We start from the raw sequence: 27,733 nt of genomic DNA on the forward strand, positions 1-27,733 counted from the left end.
TCCTGCTCAGCGGAGAGTCTGCTTCTCTCTGCCCCTCCCCCTGCTCACACTCTCTCTCACTCCATCTCTCTCTCAAATAAATAACAGAAAGAAAGAAAGAAAGAAAGAAAGAAAGAAAGAAAGAAGTATTGGTCAGTGGGTCATAGTATTCTTACCTTGATTCATCCACATTATAAAATGTCCCATAGTTCTTTTACTTAAATTTTATTAAATTTGCACGGGCTTACTTTATTATTATTAATATGTAATTCACCCTCTATATAATTTATAATTTTAAAGTATACAAGTCATTGTTATTTTTAAGTATGTTCACAAAACTGTGCACCCATCAACACAATTTTAGAATATTTTCATCATCCCAAAAAGAAAGTCCATACCCATTAGCAGTCAATCCCCATTCCCCCCAACCCTCAGCCCCTGACAATTTCAAATTTACTTTTTTTCTCTATGGATTTACCTCTTCTGGACATTTTTTGTGAATAGGATCATGCAATATGTATACTTTTGTGTCTGCCTTTTAAAAAGCACTATATTTTCAAGGTTAATCCATGTGGTATCATGTATCCATTCTTCATTCCATGTAATGACTAAATAAAAATCCACAGTAGGGATATAGCACACTTAGTTAAAATGTTCCTCAGTTGATGGACATTTGGGTCATTTCCCCCCTTTTAGTTTTATGAATAATGCTGCCATGAACATTCATGTACAAGTTTTTCTTTGAATATCTGTTTCCAGTTCTCCGTTATAGACAGAGGAGTGGAATTGCTGATCACTTGCTCATTCTATGTTTAACTTTTTGTGGAATTGCCAAATGGCTCTCCCAGGTATCCACACCATTTTACATTCCCACTAGCAGGGTATGTGAGATTCAGTTCTTGACATCCTCACCGCAAATTGCTGTTTTCCTTTTTATTTTTAATATAGCCATCTTGCTAAGCAGAAGTGGTATCTCCATGCGGTTTTAAGTTGTATTTCCCCAATGACTAATGATGTTGATCATCGTGTCTTGTGTTCCTTGGCATTAGCATGGAGGGACCGATAGATTTGCAGTATGAGAGCTCCACGTGTGGGAATCCATCCTGTGCAACCCTCGCTCACAATGGCAATCCGAGTAAGTCTCTTCCTATCTCAGTTCCCCACACAATGAATAGTTACCGAGTCTGTGTCTGTCCAGGGAAGGGGGACAGAAAAAAGGCTTTGGCTTGGATCTCTGTGTTGGGAAATGACCCCTACTCCCTAAAGCGAAGGACAGGAAACACAAGGAGGAATCCAGAGGGGTTAGCTGAGATCCAGAGCCCCGGGATCAGGTCAGGTAATTCCACAAGGGAAGGTAGGGGAAGCTCTTTCACTTTCCACCCTACCTGGTAGGAAAGTTGTGGCAGAGCATTAACCCCTCTCTCCACCCCCTGCGAGTGGAAGGCAGCAGGGTTTTGTGAGATTTCCTGTGTTGACCTGAAATGCAAAAAGGCAGCTGCCAGACCAGGACAAAGCCCCTCAGGGTGCTCTTTGTCTTCCTTACCATCGCTCAAACAACTAGGGAATAGGTGAGAAAAATGGGCTGTGAGTCAGAGCTTGAGCCAGGCTGGGAGCCCCCAGACAGCAGGTGGTCTTGAGGGATTACGCAGGTGTGGGCAGGGGTGAGTTCAGTTTTCCCTTGAAATATGTCTGTATTCCTCTATTTGTGAAGATGTTTTTTAATAGTAATCACGAAAGGACTGCATTTGTCAATAAAAATAAGAAGAGTCAACAAAAATATCTTCAGTCAACTGTTTAGTAACCAAATAGCTGGAGGACCCATGAACCTAGGGAGCTCCTTAGACTGCTTAAAAAGATCTTTTATTTGCATCCATTTCTCTCTGTCCTTAGATTACAACCTCCTGGGAGGATTCACGCACCAAAGTAACAGCCCTCATCTCTGAGGGGCAGCATCACCTGTTCGGTTCCTTTTCTGCTTGTCATCTACACGCGTCCCCATTATGGGAGCATTCTTTTGCAAGAGCCACATGTTCCTCCTTCAATAGGAAGGAATGAACCAAGACATCGGTCAGGCAGGAGAAACCTTCCAGTCACTGTGATTCCTTCAGACCCAGCACATCCCCATCCACCTAGGCCGTGTGGACACCACCTGCAGCAGCCCCTACCCACGTTAAGAAGTGCTGGCTCCCTAGCAGGTCCTTGGCAAAGGGCGGGAGGGAGATGACGCGGCGGAAGGAGTGCCAGCTTTTCGGATCCCGACTCTCACCAGGGAAGGGAGCAATTAGTTTTCATAACCTCAGGCAGATGAATGATGCAAACTTGTAACAATCGTTTGGAAGTGTATTTATTTAAATTTCTTTTCTCTCTAAGCAGTTTTGCGACTGCTGAACGGTAAATTTTCGGTTTGTTGCAGCACATTCATGGTCTTGCCGGCAGGGACCCTGCAAGGGAGGCAAACTGATTTTCCCAAGCAAACAGCAAAACAACAGCTTTCCGCTCTGACTTTCCCAGGTCCACCTCTCTCCGCCCCTTCTTGCACCTGGGACCTTCTGAGGATATCCCACCCCTCCCCTGGGCGGGGCCAACACCGAGGAACCCGGATTCTCAACCCTCCCTTCAAGACCCCGTATCTCCAGCCCCCGCGGGCTCTGGGGGAATAGGAGGAGACATCGACGCTGGGGGGAGGGGTTGCGGCTTACGCGAGGCCTCTAGGACGCTGCTTTACGGCAGAGATGGGAGAGGGGCTCAGTCAGACCGCCTGCCCCCGCGTGAGCGACCGGACTTCACCTTGTCGTTCCCGCCGGCCATCGGCCTCCGCCAGGTGGGTCCCTTGGCCTTTGTCTTCTTTCCTTTCCTTTCTCGGCCGGGAGGGAACCCGGGGGTGGGGGCCGGGTTTGGGTGGCCCTTCCGGGCCCGAGGACCTTCCTTGTCCCCCAGCGTGTAGGCAGCCCGTGCCCGTTGTGCGACCTGGGCCGGCGGTGGCAGGCAGCCCAGGCGGCTTGGAAGGGCAGGGGCGGGTGGCCGAGGCGGGCCGGGGTGCGGCTTTGGGGCGAGGCTGGTCGTGCGTGAGCGCCGGGATGGTACCGCCGCCTCAGTTCTGTGCCCGGGCGCAGGGAGGAGGGCGAGCGTCGTCGCAGCGCCGCTGGGGCCTCCGCGGCCGGCGGGTGGGCCCGGGAGCGTCTCCCTGTGGCTGCGGGTGGGCCCGCGGATTCCAGGGTTCCTCCTTCCCCTCTCTTTCCTGCCCTTCCTCCCCATCTGCGTGGCCGCAGGAGGTTCCGCTTGGTTGGTTTGGATGGAGGGCTCCTCCGAATGTATCCTGAGAGCACTAAAAACGTTTCGTGTGAAGAAACGTGCTGCTTCTAGGGACGGAGGGAAAAAATAGGTGTCCTTCTTGGCCGTGTTGGTCTTAATCCTCTATTCATTTCTGACAGACTTTTTTGAAAATATTGCAAGAAACCCAGTGCCTAGGAAATTATTCCGTCCTATAAATTGTTTATTTAAATCAGAGAGGGAGACAAGCCATAAGAGACTCTTAATCATAGGAAACAAACTGAGGATTGCTGGAAGGGAGGGGAGTGGGGGGATGGGGTAACTGGGTAATGGACATTGAGGAGGGCACGTGATGTAAATTATAAAATAAAAATAAATTATTTAAGTGAAATCATTGGATTCACATAATAGGTTGCAAGAGAATATGAGGAGATGTCATTCAGATTATTTTAAATGGACTGGTGGGACTTGGGAGAGCGGGGTGATTTTCACAAGTCCTTTGTGCTCGTCCTGATTTGTAACTTAGAGGTAAAGTGACGTGAGTCAAGAAATCCAGCTTTTTTTTTTTTTTAATTTAAATTCAGTTTCTTTGACATATAGTGTATTAGCTTCAGAGGTAGAGTTTAGTGATTCATCAGTTGCATGTAACACCCAGTGCTCATTCCATCAAGTGCCCTCCTTAATGCCCAACACCCAGTTATCCCATCCCCCCACCCACCCCCCCTCCAAGCAACCCTTAATTTGTTTCCTAGAGTTAAGAGTCTCTTATGATTTGCCTTCCTCTCAATTTCCATCATATTTTTCTTTCCCTTCCCGTGTTCATCTGTTTTGTTTCATAAATTCCACATATTAGTGAAATCCTATGCTATTTGTTCTTCTCTGACTGATTTATTTTGCTTAGCATAATACCCTCTAGTGCCATTCAGGTACCTTGCAGATGGCAAGGTTTCATTCTTTTTGATGGCTGAGTAATATTCGTGTGTGTGTGTACACACATACCATATCTTTATCCATTCATCTGTTGATGGACATCTGGGCTGTTTTAATAGTTTGGCTATTGTGGACATTGCTGTTATAAACATTGGAGTGAACATGCCCCTTGGAATCACTGTATCCTTTTGGTAAACACCTAGTAGTGCAATTTCTGGGTCCTAGGGTAGTTCTATTTTTAACTTTTTGAGGAACCTCTGTGCTGTTTTCTAGAGTGGCTGTACCAGTTTGCATTCCCACCAACAGTGTAAGAGGGTCCCTTTTTTTCTGCATCCTCACCAGCATTTGTTGTTTCCTGTTTTGTTAATTTTAGCCATTCTGACAGGTGTGAGGTGGTATCTCCTTGTAGTTTTGATTTGTATTTTCCTGATGCTGAGTGATGCTAAGCATCTTTTCATGTGTCTGTTAGCCATCTGGGTGTCTTCTTTAGAAAAATATCTATTCATGCTTTCTGTCCATTTCTTAACCAGATTGGTTTTTTGGTTATTGAGTTTGATAGGTCTTTATAGATTTTGGATACTATCCCTTTATTGTATGTCATTTGCAGATACCTTCTCCCATTCTGTGGGTTGCCTTTTAATTTTGCTGATTGTTTTTTTTACTGTGCAGAAGCTTTTTATCTTGATAAAGTCCCAGTAGTTCATTTTTGCTTTTGTTTCCCTTGTCTCTGGAGACGTGTCTAGCAAGATGTTGCTGGGGCGGAGGTCAGAGAGGTTGCTGCCTGTGTTCTCCTCTAGTATTTTGATGGATTCCTGTCTCATATTTAGGTCTTTCATCCATTCTGAGTTTGTTTTTGTGTATGGTGTAGGAAAGTGGTCCAGTTTCATTCTTCTTCATGTGGCTGTCCAATTTTCTTAACACCATTTGTTGAAGAGACTGTCTTTTTTCCATTAGATGTTCTTTCTTTCTTTGTAGCAGATTATTTGATCATAGAGTTGAGGGTCCATTCCTGGGTTCTCTGTTCCATTCCATGGATCTCTGTGTCTATTTTTGTGCCAATACCATACTGTTTTGATCACTACAGCTTTGTAATACATCTTGAAGTCTGGAATTGTGTTGCCTCCAGCTTTGGTTTTCTTTTTCAACATTCCTCTGGCTGTTTGGGGTCTTTTCCGGTTCCATATAAATTTTAGGATTGTTTGTTTCAGCTCTGCGAAAAATGTTCATGGTATTTTGATAGGGATTACATTGAATTGTAGATTGCTTTGGGTAGGTAAGACATTTTAACAATATTTGTTCTTCCAATCCATGAGCATGGAATGTTTTTCCATTTCTTTGTGTCTTCTTCAATTTCTTTCATAAGTGTTCTATAGTTTTCAGAGCACAAATCCTTTTGTGCTTTGGTTAGGTTTATTCCCAAGCATCTTATGATTTTTGGTACAATTGTAAATGGGACCAATTCCTTGATTTCTCTTTCTTCTGCCTCATTGATAGTGCAAAGAAATGCAACTGACTTCTGTGCATTGATTTTATATCCTGCAACTTTGCTAAATTCCTGTATCAGTTTTAGCAATTTTTTCAGGAAATCCATTTCTGTGTGTTTAAAACTTACAAGAGCTTGCCATTAGTTCTACGACCTTACTGTATTTCACTCATTAAATGGTTCCTACTCTGTAGCATCAGAACTCCCACAAATCCATTCTGTCCACGTTTGATTATTTATGACGTATGTCACACCTTGTTCAGTCCCTAGTGAAATCTGAAAAAAAAAAAAGTAGGTTATATAATTACATTTATAGAAATGAACAAAGGACAAAGTTTACCTTATACGCATGTGTTTGTGTGTCACATGCCTATCCAGATACATGTCTTTTTGGCTGTTCATGAACAAAAAAAATATAGGTAGAAGGACTGTGCTGTTGATTGTATTTACTATGAGGGAGTGTAATTTTGATGAAACTCTTTCAGACCATATTTTAACTACATCTCTGTTCTTTTTAAGGACAAAATAAGAATTTAAATTATGATTTTTAAACACAAGTTTTTGGAAAAGTTGATGGTTATCAAACAGCACAGATATTAATAATGAATTTTTGACCTAAAATAATTGTGTTTCCACCTATACATTTAACCAAGCCCCCAAATTTTCAGGGCCTTTCCCCAAGGGATGGGGTTACTGGTGGTTTACATTTTCATCTTTTTACAGTTCTCTGTGCAATAGAAAGATCTGAAAGAAACAAACTTTCTTTTTTTAAAGATTTTGTTTATTTGAAAGACAAAGATCACAAGTAGGCAGAGAAGCAGGCAGAGAGAGAGGAAGGGAAGCAGGCTCCCTGCTGAGCAGAGAGCGGTACATGGGTCTTGATCCCAGGACCCTGGTATCATGACCTAAGCTGAAGGCAGAGGCTTTAACCCACTGAGCCACCCAGGCACCCCAGTAACAGACTTTTTAAAGAAGTAGTTTTAGGTAATCAAAGATAGTGAAGGCTAGCGTCAGTACAGGTTTCCCCTGCTATCAGAAATTAAAGAACATTCCTCTGAAACCTATCCTAAGCTGAAATGGCATAAAGCCAAGAGTATCCCACATGTTCTGAAGATTTGAAAGTTTTTATGCCACATTGCTTTTAAGAAAGTCTGAGACTAGTACCTGTTTTTGCTAACTGAAGGAAATAAGAGGATTGTCGCTTTCTGGAAGAAAGCTGTTATCATACTAATGTTGGTCTTCCATAAAAGTGAAGCGGTGTTAACTCAGGTTTTTGGGAAGCAGGGGATACTTGAAATACAAAATTATGTATGAAGTGAATAATTAGATGTAGACAAAAATGTCCAGAGTAAAGGCAGACACATTTGTGCTGGGTATTTCTGGATGATGGTGTATACTTGTGTTTCTTGTTACTGATACTGTGGCAAATGTTTGATCTTATTTCCACAGATTAACAACTCATGTTAAGTTCTGCCAAGAAGATTGGATGGCATAAGATAGCAATTGAAACGTGAGGGTTAGGGATTTTCACTTGAGGGACAGTGCCCATTTTAAGTATTCAAAGAGATTGGCTCCACACTTTGTGTGAAACCATCAGCCTGTGAAATGGCCTTTTGCTCTCTGCATGTATAGGACAAATCCTTACAATAGTAAGCAATGACTTGAGACCACTTAAGATGAGCCAGATACAGAGTGCCTAGTTGGGGTCGTGCGTTAAGCATCCTATTGGTTTCAGTTCAGGTCATGATCTCTGGGTCCTGGGATGGAGCCCCACATCAGGCTCCATGTTTAGTGGGAAGTCTGCTTGAGATTCTCTCTCCCCCTCCTGCTTTCTCTCTCTAAAGTAAATAAATCTTTAAAAAATTTTTTTTAAAGGATTTTATCTATTTGACAGAGACAGCGAGAGCAGGAACACAAGCAGGAGTAATGGGAGAGGGAGAAGCAGGCCCCCGGCAGAGCAGGGACACCGCCACTCCCTGATGCGGGGCTTCATCCCAGGACCCTGGGATCACAACCTGAGCTGAAGGCAGACACTTCATGATTGAGCCACCCAGGTGCCCCCCGCTTTTTTTTTTTTTTAAAGATGAGCCAGATTCAACGTAGGTCAAAAAATAGTTAATAAAAAGTTAATACAATAAACTGGTGGGGTGCCTGGGTGGCTCAGTGGTTTAGGCCTCTGCCTTCAGCTCAGGTCATGATCTCAGGGTCCTGGGATCGAGCCCCACATCGGGCTCTCTGTTCAGCAGGGGAGCCTGTTTCTCCCTCTCTCTCTGCCTGCCTCTCTGCCTACTTGTGATCTCTCTCTGTCTATCAAATAAATAAATAAAAATCTTAAAAAAAAAAAAAGTTAATACAATAAACTGGTATTACAGGCCCCTCAGAGAGGCAGGTCATAAGTAGAAACCCTTGATGTGTAAGAAATTGTACATCAGTGCCATTTTTGTTTAGATTTTCCTTGAGTTGGTTGGGAACCTTTTTGTATATTTAGGATACTTTTGTATTTCTTTTCCTGTGAGCTGTTAACATCTTTTAGTATTGGGTGGTACCAAAATTATTTCTAAAGCATCCTCTATGTTTTATTAAGACTAGTGTGAATTGAAAATATTTTTTCCTCTTTATCATTGCTTTTCTGACTTTGATTATGAGGGGTTTTTTAATATGCTAAATTTTGTCTCTTCATATGTATCCGTGTTTTCCTTTGATGTTTTTTTTTAATTTATTTTTTATTTATTTGTAGCATAACAGTATTCATTATTTTTGCACCACACTCAGTGCTCCATGCAATCCGTGCCCTCTATAATACCCACCTGGTATTATACCTGGTACCTCAACCTCCCACCCCCTGCCCCTTCATAACCCTCAGGTTGTTCTTCAGAGTCCATAGTCTCTCATGATTCACATCCCCTTCCATTTTCCCCCAACTCCCTTCTTCTCTCTAACTCCCCGTGTCCTCCGTGCTATTTGTTACGCTCTACAAATAAGTGAAACCATATGATAATTGACTCTCTCTGCTTGACTTATTTCACTCAGCATGATCTCTTCCAGTCCCATCCATGTTGCTGCAAAAGTTGGGTATTGACCCTTTCTGATGGAGGCGTACTACTCCATCGTGTACATGGACTACATCTTCCTTATCCATTCGTCCGTTGAAGGGCATCTTGGTTCTTTCCACAGTTTGGCGACCGTGGCCATTGCTGCTATAAACATTGGGGTACAGATGGCCCTTCTTTTCACTCCATCTGTATCTTTGGGGGAAATACCCAGTAGTGCAATTGCAGGGTCATAGGGAAGCTCTATTTTTAATTTCTTGAGGAATCTCCACACTGTTCTCCAAAGTGGCTGCACCAACTTGCATTCCCACCAACAGTGTAAGAGGGTTCACCTTTCTCCACATCCTCTCCAACACATGTTGTTTCCTGTCTTGCTAATTTTGGCCATTCTAACTGGTGTAAGGTGATATCTCAATGTGGTTTTAATTTGAATCTCCCTGAGGGCTAGTGATGATGAACATTTTTTCATGTGTCTGATAGCCATTTGTATGTCTTCCTTTGATGGGTTTTGAATCAAAGATCGAAAGGCTTTCCCTCCTGCACAGTTACCATGGAATCAGCCCATGCTTTCTTTTAGTAGTTGAATAATTCTGTTCATTGCACATTTAGTTCTTGAATCCATGTAGAGCTTTTCCTGGCTTAGTGCATGAAGTGTAGAACCAAGAACCTTTTCCAAATGAATACCACTTTGTCCCAAATATGTCTTTACCTCCACTGATTTGGGAGGCTACATTTTGTATGCTGAATTGTTTGGTTTTAAATATTTTATTTATTGGGGCACCTGGGTGGTTCAGTGGGTTAAGCCTCTGCCTTCGGCTCAGGTCATGATCTCGGGGGTCCTGGGATCGAGCCCCGCGTCCAGCTCTCTGCTCAGTGTCCCCACCCCAGCCTGCCTCTCTACGTACTTGTGATCTCTATCTGTCAAATAAATAAATAAAATCTTTTAAAAAAAATACTTATTTATTCACTAGAGAGAGAGAGTGTGCACAAGCTGGCAGGGGCGGGGGGGGGGTGCTGGGCAGAGGGACAAGCCCCCTCCCTGCCCAGTGTAGAACCTGATGCAGGCTTGATCCCAGGACCCTGAGATTATGACCTGAGTAGAAGACAGATGCTTAACTGAACCACCCAGGCGCCCTGTATGCAAAATTTTAGTCTTTGGGTTTTTTTTTTAATTGAAGTGTCATTGACATACAGTATTTAGTTTTAGGTAGGGGTGCCTTGGCTCCGTCAGAAGAGCATGGAACTCTTGATCTTAGAGTTTTGAGTTTGAGCCCACATTGAATGTAGAAATTACTAAAAATAAATACACTTAAAAAATAGTTTTCGGGGCACCTGGGTGGCTAAGTTGGTTAAGCATCTGCCTTTGACTTGGGTCCTGATCCTGGGGTCCTGCAGTTGAGGCCTGCCTTGGCCTCTAGGCTCAGTGGGGAACCTGCTTCTCCCTCTCCCTCTGCCGGCTGCCCTGCCTACTTGTGCTCTCTCTCTCTCTCAAATAAATAAATAAATAAATAAATAAAATCTTTAAAAAAAAATAGTTTCAGGTGTATAACATAGTGATTCAGTTATTTACATTATGAAATTCTCACCACAATAAGTGTAGTTACCATCTGTCACATACAAAGTTACTACAGTTATTCTTGCCTATATACCCTATGCTATACTTTTCATTCCCATAACTTATTTTATAACTGGAAGTTTGTACTTGTTAATTCCCTTCACCTTTTCACCCATTACCCCATCCACCTCCCCTCTGGCAACCACCCATTTGTCATCTGTATTTCTGAGAATGCTTGTTTTTTGTTTTGTTTTTTTAGATTCCACATGTAAGTGAAATCATATGGTATTTGTCTTTCTCTGTCTGACTTCATTTGGTTAATACACTAAGTCCATCTGTGTTGTCGTGAATGGCAAGATTTCATTCTTTTTATGGTGAGTAATATTCCATTGTGTATATGTATACCACATTTTTATCTGTTGATCTATTAGTAGACACTTGGGTTGCTTCCATATCTTGGATATTTTAAGTAATCCTGCAGTAAACATAGGGTGCATATATTTTTCTGAATTAGTGCTTTTGTTCTCCTCAGGTAAATACTCAGTAGTAGAATTATTGGATTGTATGGTATTTCTATTTTTAATTTTTTGAGGAACCTCCATATTTTCCATAGTGGCTGCACCAATTTACATTCATTCCCTTCAGGAGTGCATGAGGGTTCTTCTTTTTCCACATCCTTACCAACATTTGTTATTTCTTGTCTTTTTGGTACTAGCCATTCTGACTGATTTGAGGTGATATCTCATTGTAGTTTTGATTTGCATTTCTTTGATGGTAGATGATGTTGAGCATCTTCTCATATGTCTGTTGGCCATCTGGATGTCTTTGAAAAAATATCTGTTTGGGTCCTCTGACCATTTTTTAATAAGATTGTTTTTTTTGTTATTGCATTATATGAGTTCTTTATATATTTTGGGTATTAACCCCTTATTGGATATATGATTAGCAAATATCTTCTCCCGTTCAGTAGGTTGCTTTTTCGTCTTTTGTGGTCTCCTTTGCTGTGCAAAAGCTTTTTAGTTTGCCATTGTCCCAATTGCTTATTTTTGCTTTTGTTGCCCTTGCATTGAGATATAGATCCAGAAAAATATTGTCCAGGCTGATGTCTTAAGAGTTTACTGCATGTGTGTGTATGTGTGTGTGTATGTGTTTGGAGTTTTATGGTTTCAATTCTTACATTTAGATCTTTCATCCATTTTGAGTTTATTTTTGTGTGTTGTGTAAGAAAGTGGCCCATTTTGGGGTCTATTCTTGGTCTTTGTGTTCCATGTATATGGTAGAGCTAATCATCCTACCACATGGCTGTTCCTTATCAGAACTCTCCTGATAATCCTGCCTGTTTATTTTGTTTTCCCTTATAAATAGTGGAAAACAACAAGACCTTTTAAAGCCTTTTGGATTTTTTGTGGGATTAGAATAGATTGAGTAATTAATTGATGATGAATTAACATATTCAAGAGGTTGAATCTTTATTCAAGAATATAATACCTCTTTACTGTGGTTTAAGTATGCTATTCTGTCTTTTGGGACACTTTAAAGTTTACCTCATGTAAGTTTTTCATGCTTTTGTTAGATTATTCCTAGGCATATAATCTTTAATTGTTGGTAATATAAATCACTTTATTCTGTTTAGTAATGGGATATTTGTCTATCTAATTGGGCTGAAAAAAATTTATCGATAGAGTCCTTGACTCTTAAGAATTTTGTTGGGGTGCCTGGGTGGCTCAATGGGTTAAAGCCTCTGCCTTCTGCTCTGGTCATGATCTCAAGGTCCTGGGATTGAGCCCCGCATGGGCTCTCTGCTCAGCGGGGAGCCTGCTTCCCTTCCTCTCCCTCTGCCTGCCTCTCTGCCTATTTGTGATCTGTCTGTCAAATAAATAAATAAATAAAATCTTTTTTTTTTAAAAAAGAAGAATGTTGTTAACCCTCTAGGTGTCAGTGAAGGATATTAAATATTAAATATTTTCCATATTGGTTCTTATCAACCCTAGGAAGGTGAAAAAATTTAAAGCACAGCCTCTGGATTTTTCATCACTGGGTGGGTAAAAGTTGGGTAAAATGTTACAAATCAATTTTTCTGAAATATTTGTTTTCTCTTACCTGTAGTGTTACAAACAATTCAAATGTTATCACTATATGTGTGTGTGTGTGTGTGTATATACACGTGTATATATATATGTGTGTGTGTGTGTATATATATGTGTGTGTATCATTGGAGGGTGCTGAATCCCTTGCATTTCTCCTTCTTTAGCACATTTGCTGAAATTGTAAAGATTTTGAAAGTTAATGTTATGTGGGAAAGATGCTGACTGAGACCTCATATGCTGAGCACAGGCCAACATCCTGACCCACATAATCTCATGTGGTCTCTACCTCAATGCTGTGAGCATGGTGGTCTCTGTACCCTTTCAACAAGGGTTCACACTGACATGACCATAAAGTGAACCTCCCACTTGAGGTCCCAGGTATCTTTCCAAATAAGAGGATTTTGGTAATCTGACTGGAAGCCAAGGAGACAGGCTTGCTTGGCCACTGCAGATAAGACGTGTGGGCAATGGACACTAATCCTGTGTTAATTTGAAAAGGGCATAGACACCCTAGTGTATCTAACGAGGTGGGCTAAGTTTAGAGTACTGTGGAGCGTGTAAACCAGAATTTAAGAGGATCAAAATAAAACTCTAAATATTTATTGCCTTTTCTTTTCAAGGCGTAGTTAAACATGATACACAGTGGCTCCCTTCAAACTATGGAATACTCAATACTAGTCATGTTCTTTAGAGTCTTTTTTACCTATTTGTGTTTTGATTGTACATAGGCACTTATTTGCTGATGAGAGCCAATAAACTCTTTGAAAATTGGAGAATCTAGTTCAAAGGATGGCATGAAAAGGGGCTTTCTAAACCTGATTAAAGTCCAAGCGTCCATGAAGCTTTAGACTGATTGGTTGGATTCTGTCTCATTGTAAACCTACTTTAGCCAAGGAAACATAAGGAGTGGAGACAGGCATTTGTATAATCATCAGTATATACCCCTTTTACCTTTCATATTGAGCTCAATGAAAAAGACTAGCCAGTTTTGCTAGAATTGGGACATCTAATACTGGGCAGGATACATTTAGGTAGGAGCCTCTTGGAAAAGCTTTTGGCAACATTGATTCAAAAATTGAAAGTTCATGAGAATTTTGGTTCATTCTGTTGCTTCTCTGAAAATGCAGTGGGGAATTATATTCACATATAAATGAGCAGAAGAGGGCATCCAAGAGAGTATCTTTCACTCAGGATTTGTAGAGTTGAGAGGTAGAAAGGGACCAGAAGGACCCTCTAGAGGTAAATAATGGGATGTCCTGTTATTCAGCTGTGGGAGGGAATATACATACCTGCCATAGAAAGAATGAGATGGTGGTCCTCATGGGTCTGAATCCCTGGGAGAAGTGTGTCCTCTTTTGAGGGGAAACAAGCAGAAAGTTTCCTGAAGGGCTGAAGTTTGATGACTCTCCTTCAATATGAAACCAGAAAGAAATATCTGGGTGGATACATGTACACCTCTGTGTTAGTACACATGTAGACTGAGGTAGAAACAGACATTTTACTGTCTACCTACACAGTTGTTTGCTGTCAAGCATGGGACAATCTTTTGAGGATGAAAAGGATAACATGAGATTGTTACTTGCTTTTCTTCGGAGGCCAGTAGAGGCTCTGTAGAATTTTGCTTGATTTTCTCAATTGATTTGAAAGATTTCTAATAGCTTTCAGTCACATGGGGCCTCTGGAGCAATACATCAATGTGTAGATCAAGAGGAAAAAAAACCGAAAAAGAAAAAAAAAACAAACGAAAACGTGATTTGTCTGGATTTGTCTGGATTTGTCTCAGCCAGAACAGTGTAGGGGCAGCTGGGGAATTGGGAGGTGGATGCACCAGCAGAATGCATTTCCTTCTGATTATATTGTCTTCAGACACTTTTACCTGGCCAGTGTGTTCCTTCAGTACACGATGGAGATTATCCCCCCCTTGCATCTGCCACAGTCATGAAAAGTGGATTCTAGAGGTGTACCTGGTATCAGGTGAAGTCTTCATCATATAGCATGTGTCCATTGCTCAGAAACAGGACCAAAGGCTTGTGCCTTCATATGAAATGCTTCATGCTGAAACGCACAAATTCTCACAAGCATACAGAAATCATATGTGTTTTTCATTAAAAACCTTCTTATGGGAAGCATTGGGAAAAAGAGTATAGGCCCAGATACAAGGATAGGTGTCTTTAGAATACCATGTAGTACCATTTCTGACCAATATATAATAATCCATATCTGAAAACTATGAACAGTCACATAACATAAACCACATTAACAGGATTATTGTATTGCGAACTAGAGATTTACCTTACTGGACCTCTCTTGGTGCCTGTGGACCAACTCTCTTTGTATCAGACAACATGAGACCTCATGGTCAGGATGTTTTTGGAGGAGATGGCAGATGTGGAGTGCTAAAGAAATAACAGATAATTTTCAGATCCACTACTAGGGTGCCTAGATGGGGAGTCATTGCTTTTGTGTCCAAAGGCAGTCTGAGAAGATAATACAGAGACCAGGCATTGCAGGATGGAGCGCCAGATTTCGAGACCTTTACCCCTTTACCCTAAAGTGGCCAAGATGGTGAGCCACCTTGTGTTAGCCAGACTGAGCACAAGTTGGAGTTTTTTCCTTGGGGAAGGGGGGAAGGAGAGGACGTGGGGTAGAGAGGCATATTGGCATTTCTGGTGCAGTACTGCCACCAAGAGGAAATACTTTGCAAATCCCACCAACCATGTACCATCACTTCCTGGGGGAGGAGTAACAAGGGTGAAGTAGGAAACAAGGAAGTGTGTCCCTAGGAGGTCAGGAGACCCACTAGGCAGGGGGGTAAGTATGACCCAAGACCAAATTAGGTTGGGGAAGCTCCAGAGACTGGCACTGTGATAAGGATCATGGTCTAGGAGACCGGTGGGTCTGGCACAGGAAACCAAGGCTTGGCACCCTATTGGTGAATATGTCTGGACAGAAGTAGAGGAAACCCTCAGGAGCCGCAACCAGAAGGCTATAGGCCTTTGGCAATGTGCCCCTTCCTTTTGGAGCAAGAGCAGGTTTGGCCTAGACAGACCAGGGCTCTGAAAGCCTCTGTTGGGCTGAGTAAAGCCCAGCCAAACACTACTGTGGGGACTGGAGGGCTGCTACTATTGGCAGTCCTAGAGACAGGGCAGTGACCTTCCTCTGTCCAGCTCAGAGATGAGATGTGGAGCCTGGCTACCTTGTGCTAAAGGGTGTGATGCCCAGTGAAATCAAGCAAGCAGAGTCTAGAAGGGACCAGCCCACACCAGGAAAAAGAAGCCAGGCTGAAGGAGCCCTTTGCCTGAGTTAAAGAATCTGATCAGCAACTGTGGTGTCATTTGCTAAGGTCTCTAGGATCCAGGACTCACAGACCCATCTTTTGGCTTAGCAGAGCATTGCAGATTCCCTAGCCAGTAATTTGCAGTCTTTGGCACTCTTGGCCACCTTCCCCAAGAATCCCTGAGACTCACTTCAGTGATGAGAAGGAATGGCTTTGGCTTCCATTCGCTCTTGGATCTCTAAGGTCTCAACCCCACTCTTGCCCCCAAAGCTGGGGAATCAAGAGGTCTGAAGATGGTGCTTAAAGTCACAGCTGTTGGGTTGAGAGACACCCGCCCTTCCCTCATATCCATCGTAGATCATCGTTCCTTGAGGAACAAGGCACATACTTTTAGCATACAGCAATTCATTTTAGGCTTCAGCTGTTCTGATAGCGACTTCTAGAAGAACCTCTGGGATAGCTCATGCTCTTTGCCTATCTTTTACCTTCTGAGGAGGGTGTTCTGGGAGCAAGTTTCCAGGCTCAGCTCTTCCCTCCACACATACTCCTTGATTTCACCCCTCCTGGAAGGGTGTTGGGAAATCCACTCTCTGCCTCTTCATTTTATACCTGTGGACTTACGTAGGCGTAGCCTTTTGGGGTTGAACTTTTTCCTGAGCTCCCAGGGCCAGGTCCTGACCACATGGTCTGATTGTTCCCCGGACCAAGGTGGTCTCGGTGTATCCCTCTGGCCACCTACAGAACATGGACCCTGTACAGGAAATCCCAGGAGAGTCCCCAAACAAGAGGACCCAGGCCATATACTCATACACTGAGAGGAAAGTTGAAGAATTGGGTGCTTCTGAGCTGTGACGTTCCCAAGCAGTAGTGCAGAAAACAGACCTGGGTTCTTTGGGGTCTGCCGCAGAAACAAGATGATGAAGGAGACGTCATTGTTTGGAAAGCATTGCAATAAGAGCTGCTGTGGCTCGAAGGCGTGCCACCTTCAGAAGTCCACCTGTGCCAAATGTAGCTATCCTGCCAAGCACAAGAGAAAGTATAACTGCAGTGCCAAGGCTAAAAGAAGAAACACCACTGGGACCGGTTGAATGAGGGACTTAAAAATTGTATACCGCAGATTAAGACATGGATTCCATGAAGGAGCAATACCTAAGCCCGAGAGGGTAGCTGTTGCAGCATCCAGTTCATCTTAAGGATTTCAGCAATTAGTTTCACAATAAGCATTCTGTTTTTCTTTTTGTTTTTAAAAACAACAACAACAAAAACAACAAAGAAACCAGATCTGGGTCCCTTCATTCTGGAGGAGGATGTCCATCTCAGTATATTGATCCCATCCTGTTTCATCCTCTATCTACACCCTCTGTTGGATGAAATAAGTAGGGCTTTCTGGGATACTTTGGGGCTTGAAACCCAGATTCTCTTTATAGAGGGAGCAAAGTAAACAAAACATATTTCTAACTCAAACCTGCAGTTTACCTGCATTACTCTTTGTCTGGGTCTAGTACCAAATAATCAGGAAAATTTCCATCCTGTCTGCAAGATGCTTGCCCCCACAAGGGGTGGCACCTGAGCTTGGGAGCCTCTGGTTCTGGGTTCCTCATGGCTCTGAGACCCCAGGGACCTTGCCAGCTGAGCGTGTCATGAACCAAGGGGAAGGATCTATAGGCCAGATGTCCTGGAATGGAGCTTTAGCTCCCGGTTCCGTAATATGGCCGCTGCTTAGGCCACGCCCCCATAGCAGCGGTGGGGGGGGGGGGCAGCATCCTGGCAGCCTAATGTTGCTTGATGGTCAAGTCTGTCTCTATCCACCCTGTGTTGTTTCCCCACTGAATCTGGGGGTGTTCTGGGTCAGACCCAGAATCTTGTGGATGTACCAATCCCACCCTTTGTCCCCTCACAGGCTTTCTTCCCCAGAAGACAGGAAGGTGCTGCAGGCTTTGCTCAAAAAGTGTCCACCTGATGGCACTGTTGCTCCAGAAATGCTATGCATGCCTGCTTATGCAGTTTCTCTCTCAGCCCTTAAGGGTCAAAAAAAAAAAAAAAAAAGGTTCCTGAAGACTCAGGAGCAACGAAGTCCCCAGATGGGGTTAACTGTACTGGGATGTTGGGGGAAGTGGTATCTTAAATCTGGTTTCTTGATGGCAGTGGGAATATACCTATAATAACATCCGAAGGAATATATACATCTGTGGATTCATCCCACATCTAAGAGTTTTAAATGTGGATATCCTGGGAACTGGGACGTTGTTTTCTCTGCACGCTTTTGTATGAGTACCCATTTGGTTCTTTTTGGGGCAGAATCCTCACTTTCTGAGGACGTTGATTCCATAGCAGTAACTGTCACCAGGACCTGGATTTCCTGTCTTCTCTGGGAGTTACTGCTTCTTGTCTGCATTTATCCAGCTACTTCATCCAGCTTAAGGGCTCAGGGGTAGGCCATTGTGGAGGAAGTGATGGGGACCCTGTTAGGTATGCTCACCTCCAGGAGCCTCAGTCACTCTGCCACTGAGCGCCCCAGGCGGGTTGTATGGGTTGGGGGTATAAGGGGTGGAGTCCAGGGTCTTCATCCACACAGTCAGATGACCTGGGAGAGGGCCACTGTTTAGCAGCCCCTCCTACGAAGTCGTCCTTGGAGTGTCTCTGTATTTTACCCTCAGAATACCCATTCATTCATTCAGGATTCTTTTTCCTTCATAATAGACACATAAATATGTTTATGTGTCCTGCGTGCGTGTATATGTATAAAATTTCCCCTCTGTATTTTTCCCTGTAACTGCCTTGCAGATGCCATGTTGGATAGAAATTTTGTCAAAGAAAAGCCTTTCACATTGCCTGGTGACTGCTCCCAAGTTTCCTCTCTGCCTTCCAACTCTACCTGCAGTGGGAAACCACATGTAGTTTTTCTTCCTGTATGCTACAGGGATTGCATGCAAAAGAAATCTAACAGACACAGAGGGCATGCACATTCTGTTCTCTGACCCCACATGTCCTACATAGTACTTTATATACTTTCACATTTGGCTGCTGTCCCAGCACTTAGGTATCCTGGCTTTGTCTCATTTGTGTCAAGTAAATGTCCTGGCCTGCTCGATCCTCCCCATTTCTTTTCTCATAGCTACCCAGTGTAGGGTACCCTCATTTCTGCCAGGGGGGTAGAGCATAGGTTATTTTACTTGTCCCTTCTCTTCGGACACTGGGTTTCTCTACTTCTTGTCTCCTTCTGTCTTCAACCAGCATACTGAGTCATGGTTACTGAAGTGTGGGTGTTTGTGACCAGGATACGTTCTCTTGCGTCAATGTCCACGTAGAGGAAAGAGGCTGGTAAATTGTAACTTGCCACATCCTTAAGGGAAAATGTCCACATTCCTGGAAAGTCAGTGTGGTGGATCTCAGTACAGCCAGAGAGGAGATACCTGGTACCCCTTTGAGTCAAATGAGTTGCTGCTCAGTAGAGGAGCTGTTACTCCACTCTGGAGGAGGATGCAGGCCTGCCAAGATACCCATCAATATCCCTTCATAGTCATTCAGGTCCAGAACTGAGGGGGAAAGCTATGAGTATAAATGCAAAGGTGATGGCTTTGGCTCAGAAAAGAGATTGTGGAGGATATCTTCAGTTTTCACCTAGTGCATTGTATATGAGCTGCTTTCTGACACCCCTGAATGACAATCCATACAATTTTTGAAGGATGAGTGAAATTGATGTATACACCCTGTTCAGAAGTTTTGGCTGACCCCAGAGGTGGTAGGAATAGTAACCAGAAACACTCGGTTGCTTGAGCTGGGTGTACACAGCATCCTGTTACCCCGAACCATGGTGGTCCCATACTGAATGAGCTGTCTCTGTTGTTGCAGTGGGGACAAAGTGAAAGGAAAGAAAGAAATGAAAACGAAGAAGCTAGTGCTGGTGTACTGGGTGGGTGAGTGGTCTTTGTTTTCTTCTTTCTCCTTTTTCAAGAGAGTTTATTTAACCATAGGAAAAACACCGTGATTGTGGTATTTCAGCAATGCTTAAGGACAGGCTCCCCAGGCAGGTTCCTGACGCCAAGACACTTGTGTACTATACATACCTGAGTTTCAGCCATGGTAAAAAAGGCTCTCAAGTCAGTTCCTGGTTGTGGAGCAGGAAAAAGGAAATGCATGCGTGAGTATCTAGATCATCTCTGTATATTACTTACGGCAATCCATAGGAGGAATTCAAGCTCAGTGTCCTGCAGGACCAGGGAGAGTGGAAAGGGATTGGGCCCCAGTTCCTGTGAAGCCAGCTACTAGAGAACAGAACGTTTGGCTCCCCACTCTACTCATAGGAAGGAGCAGTCCCAGTGCCATGTGGGGAGAGGTCACTGAAGACCTTTATAGGAGAGCCAGGCCTGTAATGCCTTTTGCCATCTTTGCTTTCAGTGGATTCTTCCATACCTGTCCTTCCCATCATTTCCTGATTGCTCTTGGGTCTAGCTTGCTGCACCATGTCTTCCTGCCAGGTCAGGGAATATTTGGGAACAGATGCTTGCTAGACTATTAAGAGAGTACATGTGTTAGGGGGTGTGGGGTTTGGGGAGCATATTAGGGCAGCCAAATATAGACTTCTCTATGAGCTCTAATTTTCTCTCTTGATGAACCAAGGAACTTGAAAGCGTGAAGTCTTAAAGAGGTGTACTTCCATTCCTCCAGGTGAAAATGTTGCGTGAAGGTATGGCTAGAAACCAGACACGTTTTCTTTCTTCTTACTCATGTGCCTTTAAAAATGCCATGAGGATGACACTTCTTACTGCAGCTCAAAATAATTGAAGGCTTCTACAGGTGGGCTAGGGAACTTGTAGCACCATGCTTAGGTAGGGTTAGACACTAGTCTAATCAATGTTCCTGCCTTACTTAGCAAAGGGCAGAGGTAGGGTCCAAGCAGCAAGGGGCAAGGTGCCAATTTTGAGTGAGCTCTGCTTTGAAAAGGAACTTGTTTGGCAATCCTATGATCCTTTTACAGTACATCCTGGACAGAGCTGTGTGTTCAAGTCAAGTTCTATCTTCTAGGAGGGAAGATGCCACCTGTAGTCTGTAAAAGGAGCATTGGGCCATGACACTCCCCACCTTCCCCAGTATGACTTTCTGTACAACAGCTAAGGAACCGTGAACGATTATGCTCCCTGATAACTGCCATACGGGAAAAAGAGGAAATGAGAACCTTGGGTGTGATTCTGTGTGCAACTCCTATCGTGTTGGAAGTGACAAAAATTAGGAGTCTCAAAAGTTGAGATTCAGGGAGGAGGGGGCGATGGGTGGTGGATCAGTCAGTTGGGTGTCCGATTCATTTTTTCTTTTTTCTTTTCTTTTTTTTTTTTTTAAGGTTTTAAGTATTTGACAGAGGGAGAGACAGCCAGAAAGGGAACACAAGCAGGGGAAGTGGGAGAAGGAGAAGCAAGGAGCCCAACTCAGGGCTCTCTCCCAGGACCCCAGGATCACGATCTGAGTCAAAGGCAGATGGTTAATGAGCAAGCCACCTAGGCACCCCTGAGTGTCCAATTCTTTATATCAGCTTGGGTCATGATCTCAGGCACTCGTGGGGAGTCTGCTTAAGATTGTCTTTCTCTCTCTAACCGCCCCTCCATGCTTGCATGCGTGCATGCATTCTCTCTCTCTCTCAAATAAATAAGTGATATCTTTAAAATAAAAAGTTGAGGTTCAAGGAGTACCATGGAACATAAAGCCATGCGGAAGTGCATAGAACTCTGTGCCTGTGCATACACAGGCTGGCATGGGAATAGACAAAATGCCCCTGTGATGTGGACACGCATTTCTCTTCGATCATGGGTCTTGAAGACCTCCACTTAGTCCTGGGGGTTCCTTAAATAATGCATTTTGCAACTTACTATAAATGAAACTGTTCCAAACACCCAGAGTATGACAATTTCAGAGAGAGAAACAGTTAAGTGCAAACTCAGAAAATAAGGAAAAAGAACAGAAGACAATGTCATTGTCATTTCTTTTCAACATGGAGCATGTGGTGAAGCGCAGTGCTCCTGGAGGCAGACATGTAGTGCTCTTCAAGTCCTCTGACTCTTGTTCGTATTCACATCATTAGGAGAGATGTCCGTCACACGGTGTGTAGCTCAGAAGCGGCTGCTCTCCCTACCTCTTTGCCTAACAGCAAATGAAACACTAAGGGACCAATTACTATCACTGACATAACTCCACACATATTTCCAGATCGACCACAGTGAAACAAAAGTCATTTCTAGGAGCTAACAGAAACAATTTAAGGTGTAAACTAGGGAAGTCCCTGATAGCCTACTCACACCCAGCTGTATACCAACACCAGATAGAATGACAAAGATTCACCCAGATCCTGGCATGAGGGAAATTGCAATCTCACAGGTGGCATATAACTACTATCCACACTAACTCCTATGTGCCGTGATTCACAATGAATCGCAAGTAACCCCAGCAGTGCAAAAACTCAAAACACTCATTCTCTACTGAAAGTACATATACCTCATAATTCACATGATAGCTAATGATTACTGACTGACGCAAAACATTGTGATTGTCAGACAGATTGTCGGCCAACGCCATATGGCCATCGTTAAGGACTTAATATAGAATGCCCAAATCATGATGTGCCCCCAAGGGAAACCTAAAAAGTGGGAGTGGTGGCAACTCAAGTGAAGAAATAGCTTGCCTACCCACGCTTCCAAACACCAGCATTGGTGCTGGGTTCCAGGACATTGCCCAGAGACTCTGAGCCTCTGTGATGCTCACTGGGCCATGAGAGCCTCCGTCCTCTGGCCCTGGGAGGTGGACCTCACTATGGACCCCACGGCCCGGTGACCGCGGGCCGACGCCGACCTTGGTGCCTGAGCTCTCGGAGGCCTCGGGGTCAGGCGGAACTCCTGACCCGCAAGAGAGGCGGTGGAGAAGGTCCGGGGCCCGGGACCCCTCCGTCCTCTGGCCGCGGGAGGTTGACCACTGTTGACCCCACGGCGGGTGCCCGCGGGCGGCCGCCGACCTTGGTGCCTGGGCTCTCGGAGGCCTCGGGGTCAGGCGGACCTCTCGGTGGCGGGGGGCGGGGGGACGTCGGGGGAAAGGGTCCTGACTGAGGACCGGGCACCGGCCGTCGGGGCGTGGCCGGGCCTCCGGGCCCAGGGCCAGAACCGCGTGTGTCCCCCCCCCCCGGGTGTCCCGCCGAGCGGCGCGGGCCAAGATGGAGCCCCGGCTGGGTCCGTGGCGGGGGTCGGGAGCCTCGGCGACCCACGCCGGACCCCGTGAGCCTCACGCTTGCCTTTGGGCAGGCTACGACGAGCCAGGGGAGACGAGGTGCCCCGGTCCTCCAAACCCGAGGTGCGGGAGGTCTCCCCCAGGACAGTGGCGGCGACCTGGGAGCCGCCATGTTGCAGCCAGGGTGGACAGGCCTTGGCCTTTTTTCTTCAGCGAAGGGCGGAGGGAGAGGCCCTGGGGGAAGGGCCACTTGGCTTTCGTGGTGCAATACTGCCATCAAGCGGAACTCTCCTGCCATCCCGGGAGCCCCCCCGCTGCGGCCGGCCTGGGCGGGGAAGTGGGCGTCCCAGGCGGGACAGAAGGGGCCCTGCGATCCCAGGGTGCCTGGCCCCTTGGGGAGGCGCCTCCACACCACCGGTCCTTTGATGACCAACCCCGGAGCAAGCGTGGCATTGGGGCGCGGAGGCAGGAGCCAGCCGGCCCCGTTCTCTTGTCGTTGCCCTGCCCGCTCCGGTGGGCTGTTGGCGATGGGGGCCCAGAACGGGAAGTGTGCAAACTCCGACTGGGAGGCCCAGGGCGGACCTGGGCGGGCGGCTCTGCCTGGACATGGTTGGGGGAGCCCCGGGGCCAGACCTCCGCGGGACGTCCTAGGCGGGGAAGCCGCGGGAGATGGCACTGCAGCTGCCCAGTGTATGTCAGGCAGCGGCTTCCTGGGCCCAGATCCGTTATCTGGGCCCGGGGGGCGGGGGGGTGGGGCAGGGGCAGGGGCAGGGGTAGGAGGGGAAGGAGGCTGCTGCTGCTGCTTCCACTTTGGCTCGTACCCTTGTGGGGGGGCCTGTCCCTCCCGGACTCTGCTCCGCTGGGTCGGCGCCGCCACCATCTTCCCCGCCGCCTCCCTCTCGGGACCAGCGTGTCCTCCAGGTGCTTTGACACCGGGTGGCCTGGGGATCACACCTGATCCCCAGAAGCCGGCAAGGGGACGTCAGGGTCCCCCGCCTCCGTCCCCACCAACAATGGCAGCAGCCCTCCAGCTTTCCTGTTGGCGGGGTTTGCAGGGCCCTGGGCCCACCGGACCCATCCTGCTCCAGCTCCTTGGGGATGGGTCCCCGCGTCCCCGGATCGCCCCCGCCCCTCAATCCAGAGGCCTGGCGCCCAGGGCCCGCTGGGTTCTCCTTCCCGCTCCGGGCTGCCTCCCAGCCCTCTGGTCCCGCCCTGACATGGCGGCCACCAGGGTGCGTGCTCAGCAATGGCTTCCCGTGTGCCGGAGCCACAGGGCCCCGGGCCTGGCGCTCTGTCGCGCTGCCCATCTCCGGAACCTCCAGGGTTGCCCAGGGCGGGTACGGGTTGGGGATGCCTGCACCTCGCGTCCGCTGCGTGGACAGGCGGACGGAGGGCCCGTCGCCCGTCCCGCCTGGGACTCCCACGTCACTCCTGGGCCTCCGGACTCGGGGAAGGCGCAGCAGCATGGTGCTCCCGGGTCCGCCAAGGAGTTCCGCTTGATGGCAGTATTGCACCACGTAGGCCAACCGCCCCTTCCCCCACAGCCTCTCCCTCCGCCCTTTGCCGAAGGAAAAAGGCCACGCAGCAATCGGGCAAGAAATAAAAACCAAAACACAAGAGAGAGGCCAGGCCAGTGTCCATCCTCCCTACGTCCAGCTTGGCGGCTCCCAGGCCTCGGCCCCACTCTGGGGGGTGGTGGGGAGAATTCCGCGTTCCGAGGCTCCTGCGATTTGACCCTGGTCCCTGGGCAGCGGGCCCAGCCACGCTGTCCCAGGTGGACCCACGGTCAGTGACCGGCGTGCCACGGGCACGAGGGAGGCTCACGGTCTGCATCACTGGGACCACGCTTAGCGGAGGCCCCGGCCGTCCCAGTAGCCCACGTGCGGAAGAGGGCCCGGGATGGGTCATGCCTGCCCCGCCTCCACACGAGTCCCCAAGCATCCGCACACGTCCACCACCGGCACCCCGAGCGCGTGCTTGGAGGGGGGCTCGTGCCTCTTGTCCTCACAGGTGTCAGCTCCCAGACAGGCCCTCGGCATTTGTGGGTGGTGGTTGGGGGCGGGTGTGGTTTGGGGTAGGAGAGAGCCAGTGGCTGTCCAGGCTCACCTCCTTGGTGGCCAGAGCCCCCGGGGCAGCGGGGTGTTGACAGCCTGGATCGCCTTGTCCCCCAGCCCTTGCCCGCGAGCCCGGGGGCATCCGCGCGGTTTGGGCCGCGGCGGCCCCCGCGGTTCGTTGGGTCCCTGGAACTGTAGGCCACCCTGCTTGGGTTGCCGTCCCCTGGGGGCCTCCGCAGAGCGGAGCGAGTGGGTCACCCTGGCCCCTAGGCCGGGGAGCCGGGTCTCGCTGGCCTTGTCGTGACTGCAAATGGGGAGGGTGGGTGTCGCGGCCGTGACACCGCGGGAGGAGGTCCTTGAGGGCCAGGGCCGTCTCCGGGCACGCACGTGTAGCCTGTGCGGCGGGTGCCGACAAGGGCTCCGCGGGGGACCGTGGGGGACCGTGGGGCCCCGTGGGGCCCGTGCCCGGACTGTACTTGGCGAGCCGACCGCCAACCCAACGCAGCTGTCCCCCGACCCCGCGCCACGTGACCCTCCCTTGGCGCCACGCGGACCATCCGACCCTGCGGGCGCTGCACTGCCCTTGGAGCCAGGCCCTTCCTTCGCGGGGCGGCGCATCCCCGTTGGGGGTCTTCCCGTGGCTCTGGCCCGCGCCTTCGAGGGTGCTCAGGCCTTCACGTTGTGGGCAGGAGGGGGACCCCTGTGACGGGTGCCAGACCCCGGAGAATGGAGACTGGCGGTTTCAGCCGGGGCACGACGGAGAGGGGGGTGCCGAAGGGCAACTGTCGGTCAGCCCGCTGGGAAGGGTGACCCCTGGGACCCGAGGGCGGCCCGGGCCAGGCGCCTGTCAGGGTAGTAGCGCGGGGCCGCGGGCAACCCCTGAGAGGGGCGCCGACCGCTCTTGCTCCGTTCACCTTGGCCCTGGGACGGGCAGGCCGGCAGGCAGGCAGGCGGGCGGGCGGACGGGCGGGCGTGCGGTGTGTGCCCCGACCGGTGCCACGGGGCCACGACCTACATCGCCCGGGCCCGACCGACCTTGGGAGGACGAGTCTCTTTGTGGGGCCGCTTGGCACCAGGTTGAGAGAGCGGAGGCCGACGGGTGCGTCATCTTTCTCCCGCTAGGCCCAGAGCGGGCCTCAGGCCTCGGGGCCTGAGTCTGTCAGGGGAGCGGTGGGTGACGGGGTGGGGGGGGGTTGGGAGGGGCGTCGGTCGGGGGTGGGGGGTGTGTGTCCCACAGGGTGTTTTTCATCCGGCGGCGTTCGTAGGACCGAAGCAAGGAAAGGGAGCGGAAGGAACCCCTAGAGGTGGAGGTGGACGTGGAGGTAGGTGGCCGGGGTGTGAGGGTCAGGGTGTTGCGAGTCAGGGCTTTTGCTTACCACGGGAGGGACGGAGCGTCTGCTCCCTGACCGGACACCACCCCCCCCCCCGCCGCCCCCGGCCCCCCCCCACCCCCCCCTCCCGCGAGAAGAAGCCTCTCCCGTTTGCCGGGCGGGAAGCAAAAATGTTCCCCAAGGTTTGAAGGCAGGCGAGGCGCGTGCCATTCTCGAGGAGGCAGAGGGCTCCGCGTGCCTGAAAGGAGCACATTGAAAGGGCCTTGGGCGCAGGGACTGGGATCGATTCGGACGTCTGTCCTTGAACGCTGTCGGCGCGTGCTGTGGGGCGCGAGGGCCACCAGCTGAGGTTTGGGAAAGGGTGACATCCGGCTGTGGTCTACCACGTTTTCCGGGGTCGGCGGCCTCTGTGAGCGGGTGCGTGCATGCGTGTGTTGGAGTGAATTGGCGCGAGCGTGGGTCTGTGTGAGCACCGGTGTGTTTGGAGGGCGTACGTAGCGTGGGTGTGCGTGTGGGCATCTCCGCGAGTGCGCGCGCGCCCGTCTTCCCTTCTCTTGTGCCCCAGGACCGAGGGGTCGGTCGTCAGGGTGCAGTGGATGCGACCGGGAGGTGTCCACCCCGGGATGCGGCTCGATGGACGGGACAGAGGAGCAGCAGCGTCGTGCGTTGGCCTGGTGTCCCGGTCGGCTGGGACCGGTCGGCCCCGGCCCGGAGGTGCAGGGGCGCCCCTGGGGGTTGCCCCTCCCTGGCCTTCCCCTCCGGCTGGAGCTGTCCAGAGGTGGAGCCTGACCCGCAGGAGAGGCGGTGGAGAAGGTCCCGGGGCCCGGGACCCCTCCGTCCTCTGGCCGCGGGAGGTTGACCACTGTTGACCCCACGGCGGGTGCCCGCGCGGGCGGCCGCCGACCTTGGTGCCTGGGCTCTCGGAGGCCTCGGGGTCAGGCGGACCTCTCGGGGGCGGGGGGCGGGGGGACGTCGGGGGAAAGGGTCCTGACTGAGGACCGGGCACCGGCCGTCGGGGCGTGGCCGGGCCTCCGGGCCCAGGGCCAGAACCGCGTGTGTCCCCCCCCCCCCCCGGGTGTCCCGCCGAGCGGCGCGGGCCAAGATGGAGCCCCGGCTGGGTCCGTGGCGGGGGTCGGGAGCCTCGGCGACCCACGCCGGACCCCGTGAGCCTCACGCTTGCCTTTGGGCAGGCCACGACGAGCCAGGGGAGACGAGGTGCCCCGGTCCTCCAAACCCGAGGTGCGGGAGGTCTCCCCCAGGACAGTGGCGGCGACCTGGGAGCCGCCATGTTGCAGCCAGGGTGGACAGGCCTTGGCCTTTTTTCTTCAGCGAAGGGCGGAGGGAGAGGCCCTGGGGGAAGGGCCACTTGGCTTTCGTGGTGCAATACTGCCATCAAGCGGAACTCTCCTGCCATCCCGGGAGCCCCCCCCCCCCCCCCCCCCCCCCCCCGCTTCGGCCGGCCTGGGCGGGGAAGTGGGCGTCCCAGGCGGGACAGAAGGGGCCCTGCGATC

At 48.8% G+C, this 27,733-nt stretch overlaps 1 protein-coding gene and 1 pseudogene across 1 annotated transcript in view; both read left to right on the top strand.

Annotated features, from left to right (window-relative positions):
• The first annotated feature begins 1,029 nt into the window (after nucleotides 1-1,029).
• Nucleotides 1,030-27,733, top strand: part of LOC123388537 — a 62,507-nt gene continuing 35,803 nt past the window's right edge. The window contains exons 1-3 of the mRNA XM_045068284.1: nucleotides 1,030-1,114; nucleotides 2,451-2,800; nucleotides 10,527-10,535. Coding sequence (XP_044924219.1) covers nucleotides 1,030-1,114; nucleotides 2,451-2,800; nucleotides 10,527-10,535 — 444 coding nt within the window. The remainder of the gene's footprint in view (nucleotides 1,115-2,450; nucleotides 2,801-10,526; nucleotides 10,536-27,733) is intronic.
• Nucleotides 12,143-19,476, top strand: LOC123388526 (annotated as a pseudogene).

This window comes from Mustela putorius, unplaced genomic scaffold (assembly GCF_011764305.1).
Source record: "Mustela putorius furo isolate JIRA1106 unplaced genomic scaffold, ASM1176430v1.1 tig00003901_pilon_pilon_pilon, whole genome shotgun sequence".
NCBI classification, from domain to species: domain Eukaryota; kingdom Metazoa; phylum Chordata; class Mammalia; order Carnivora; family Mustelidae; genus Mustela; species Mustela putorius.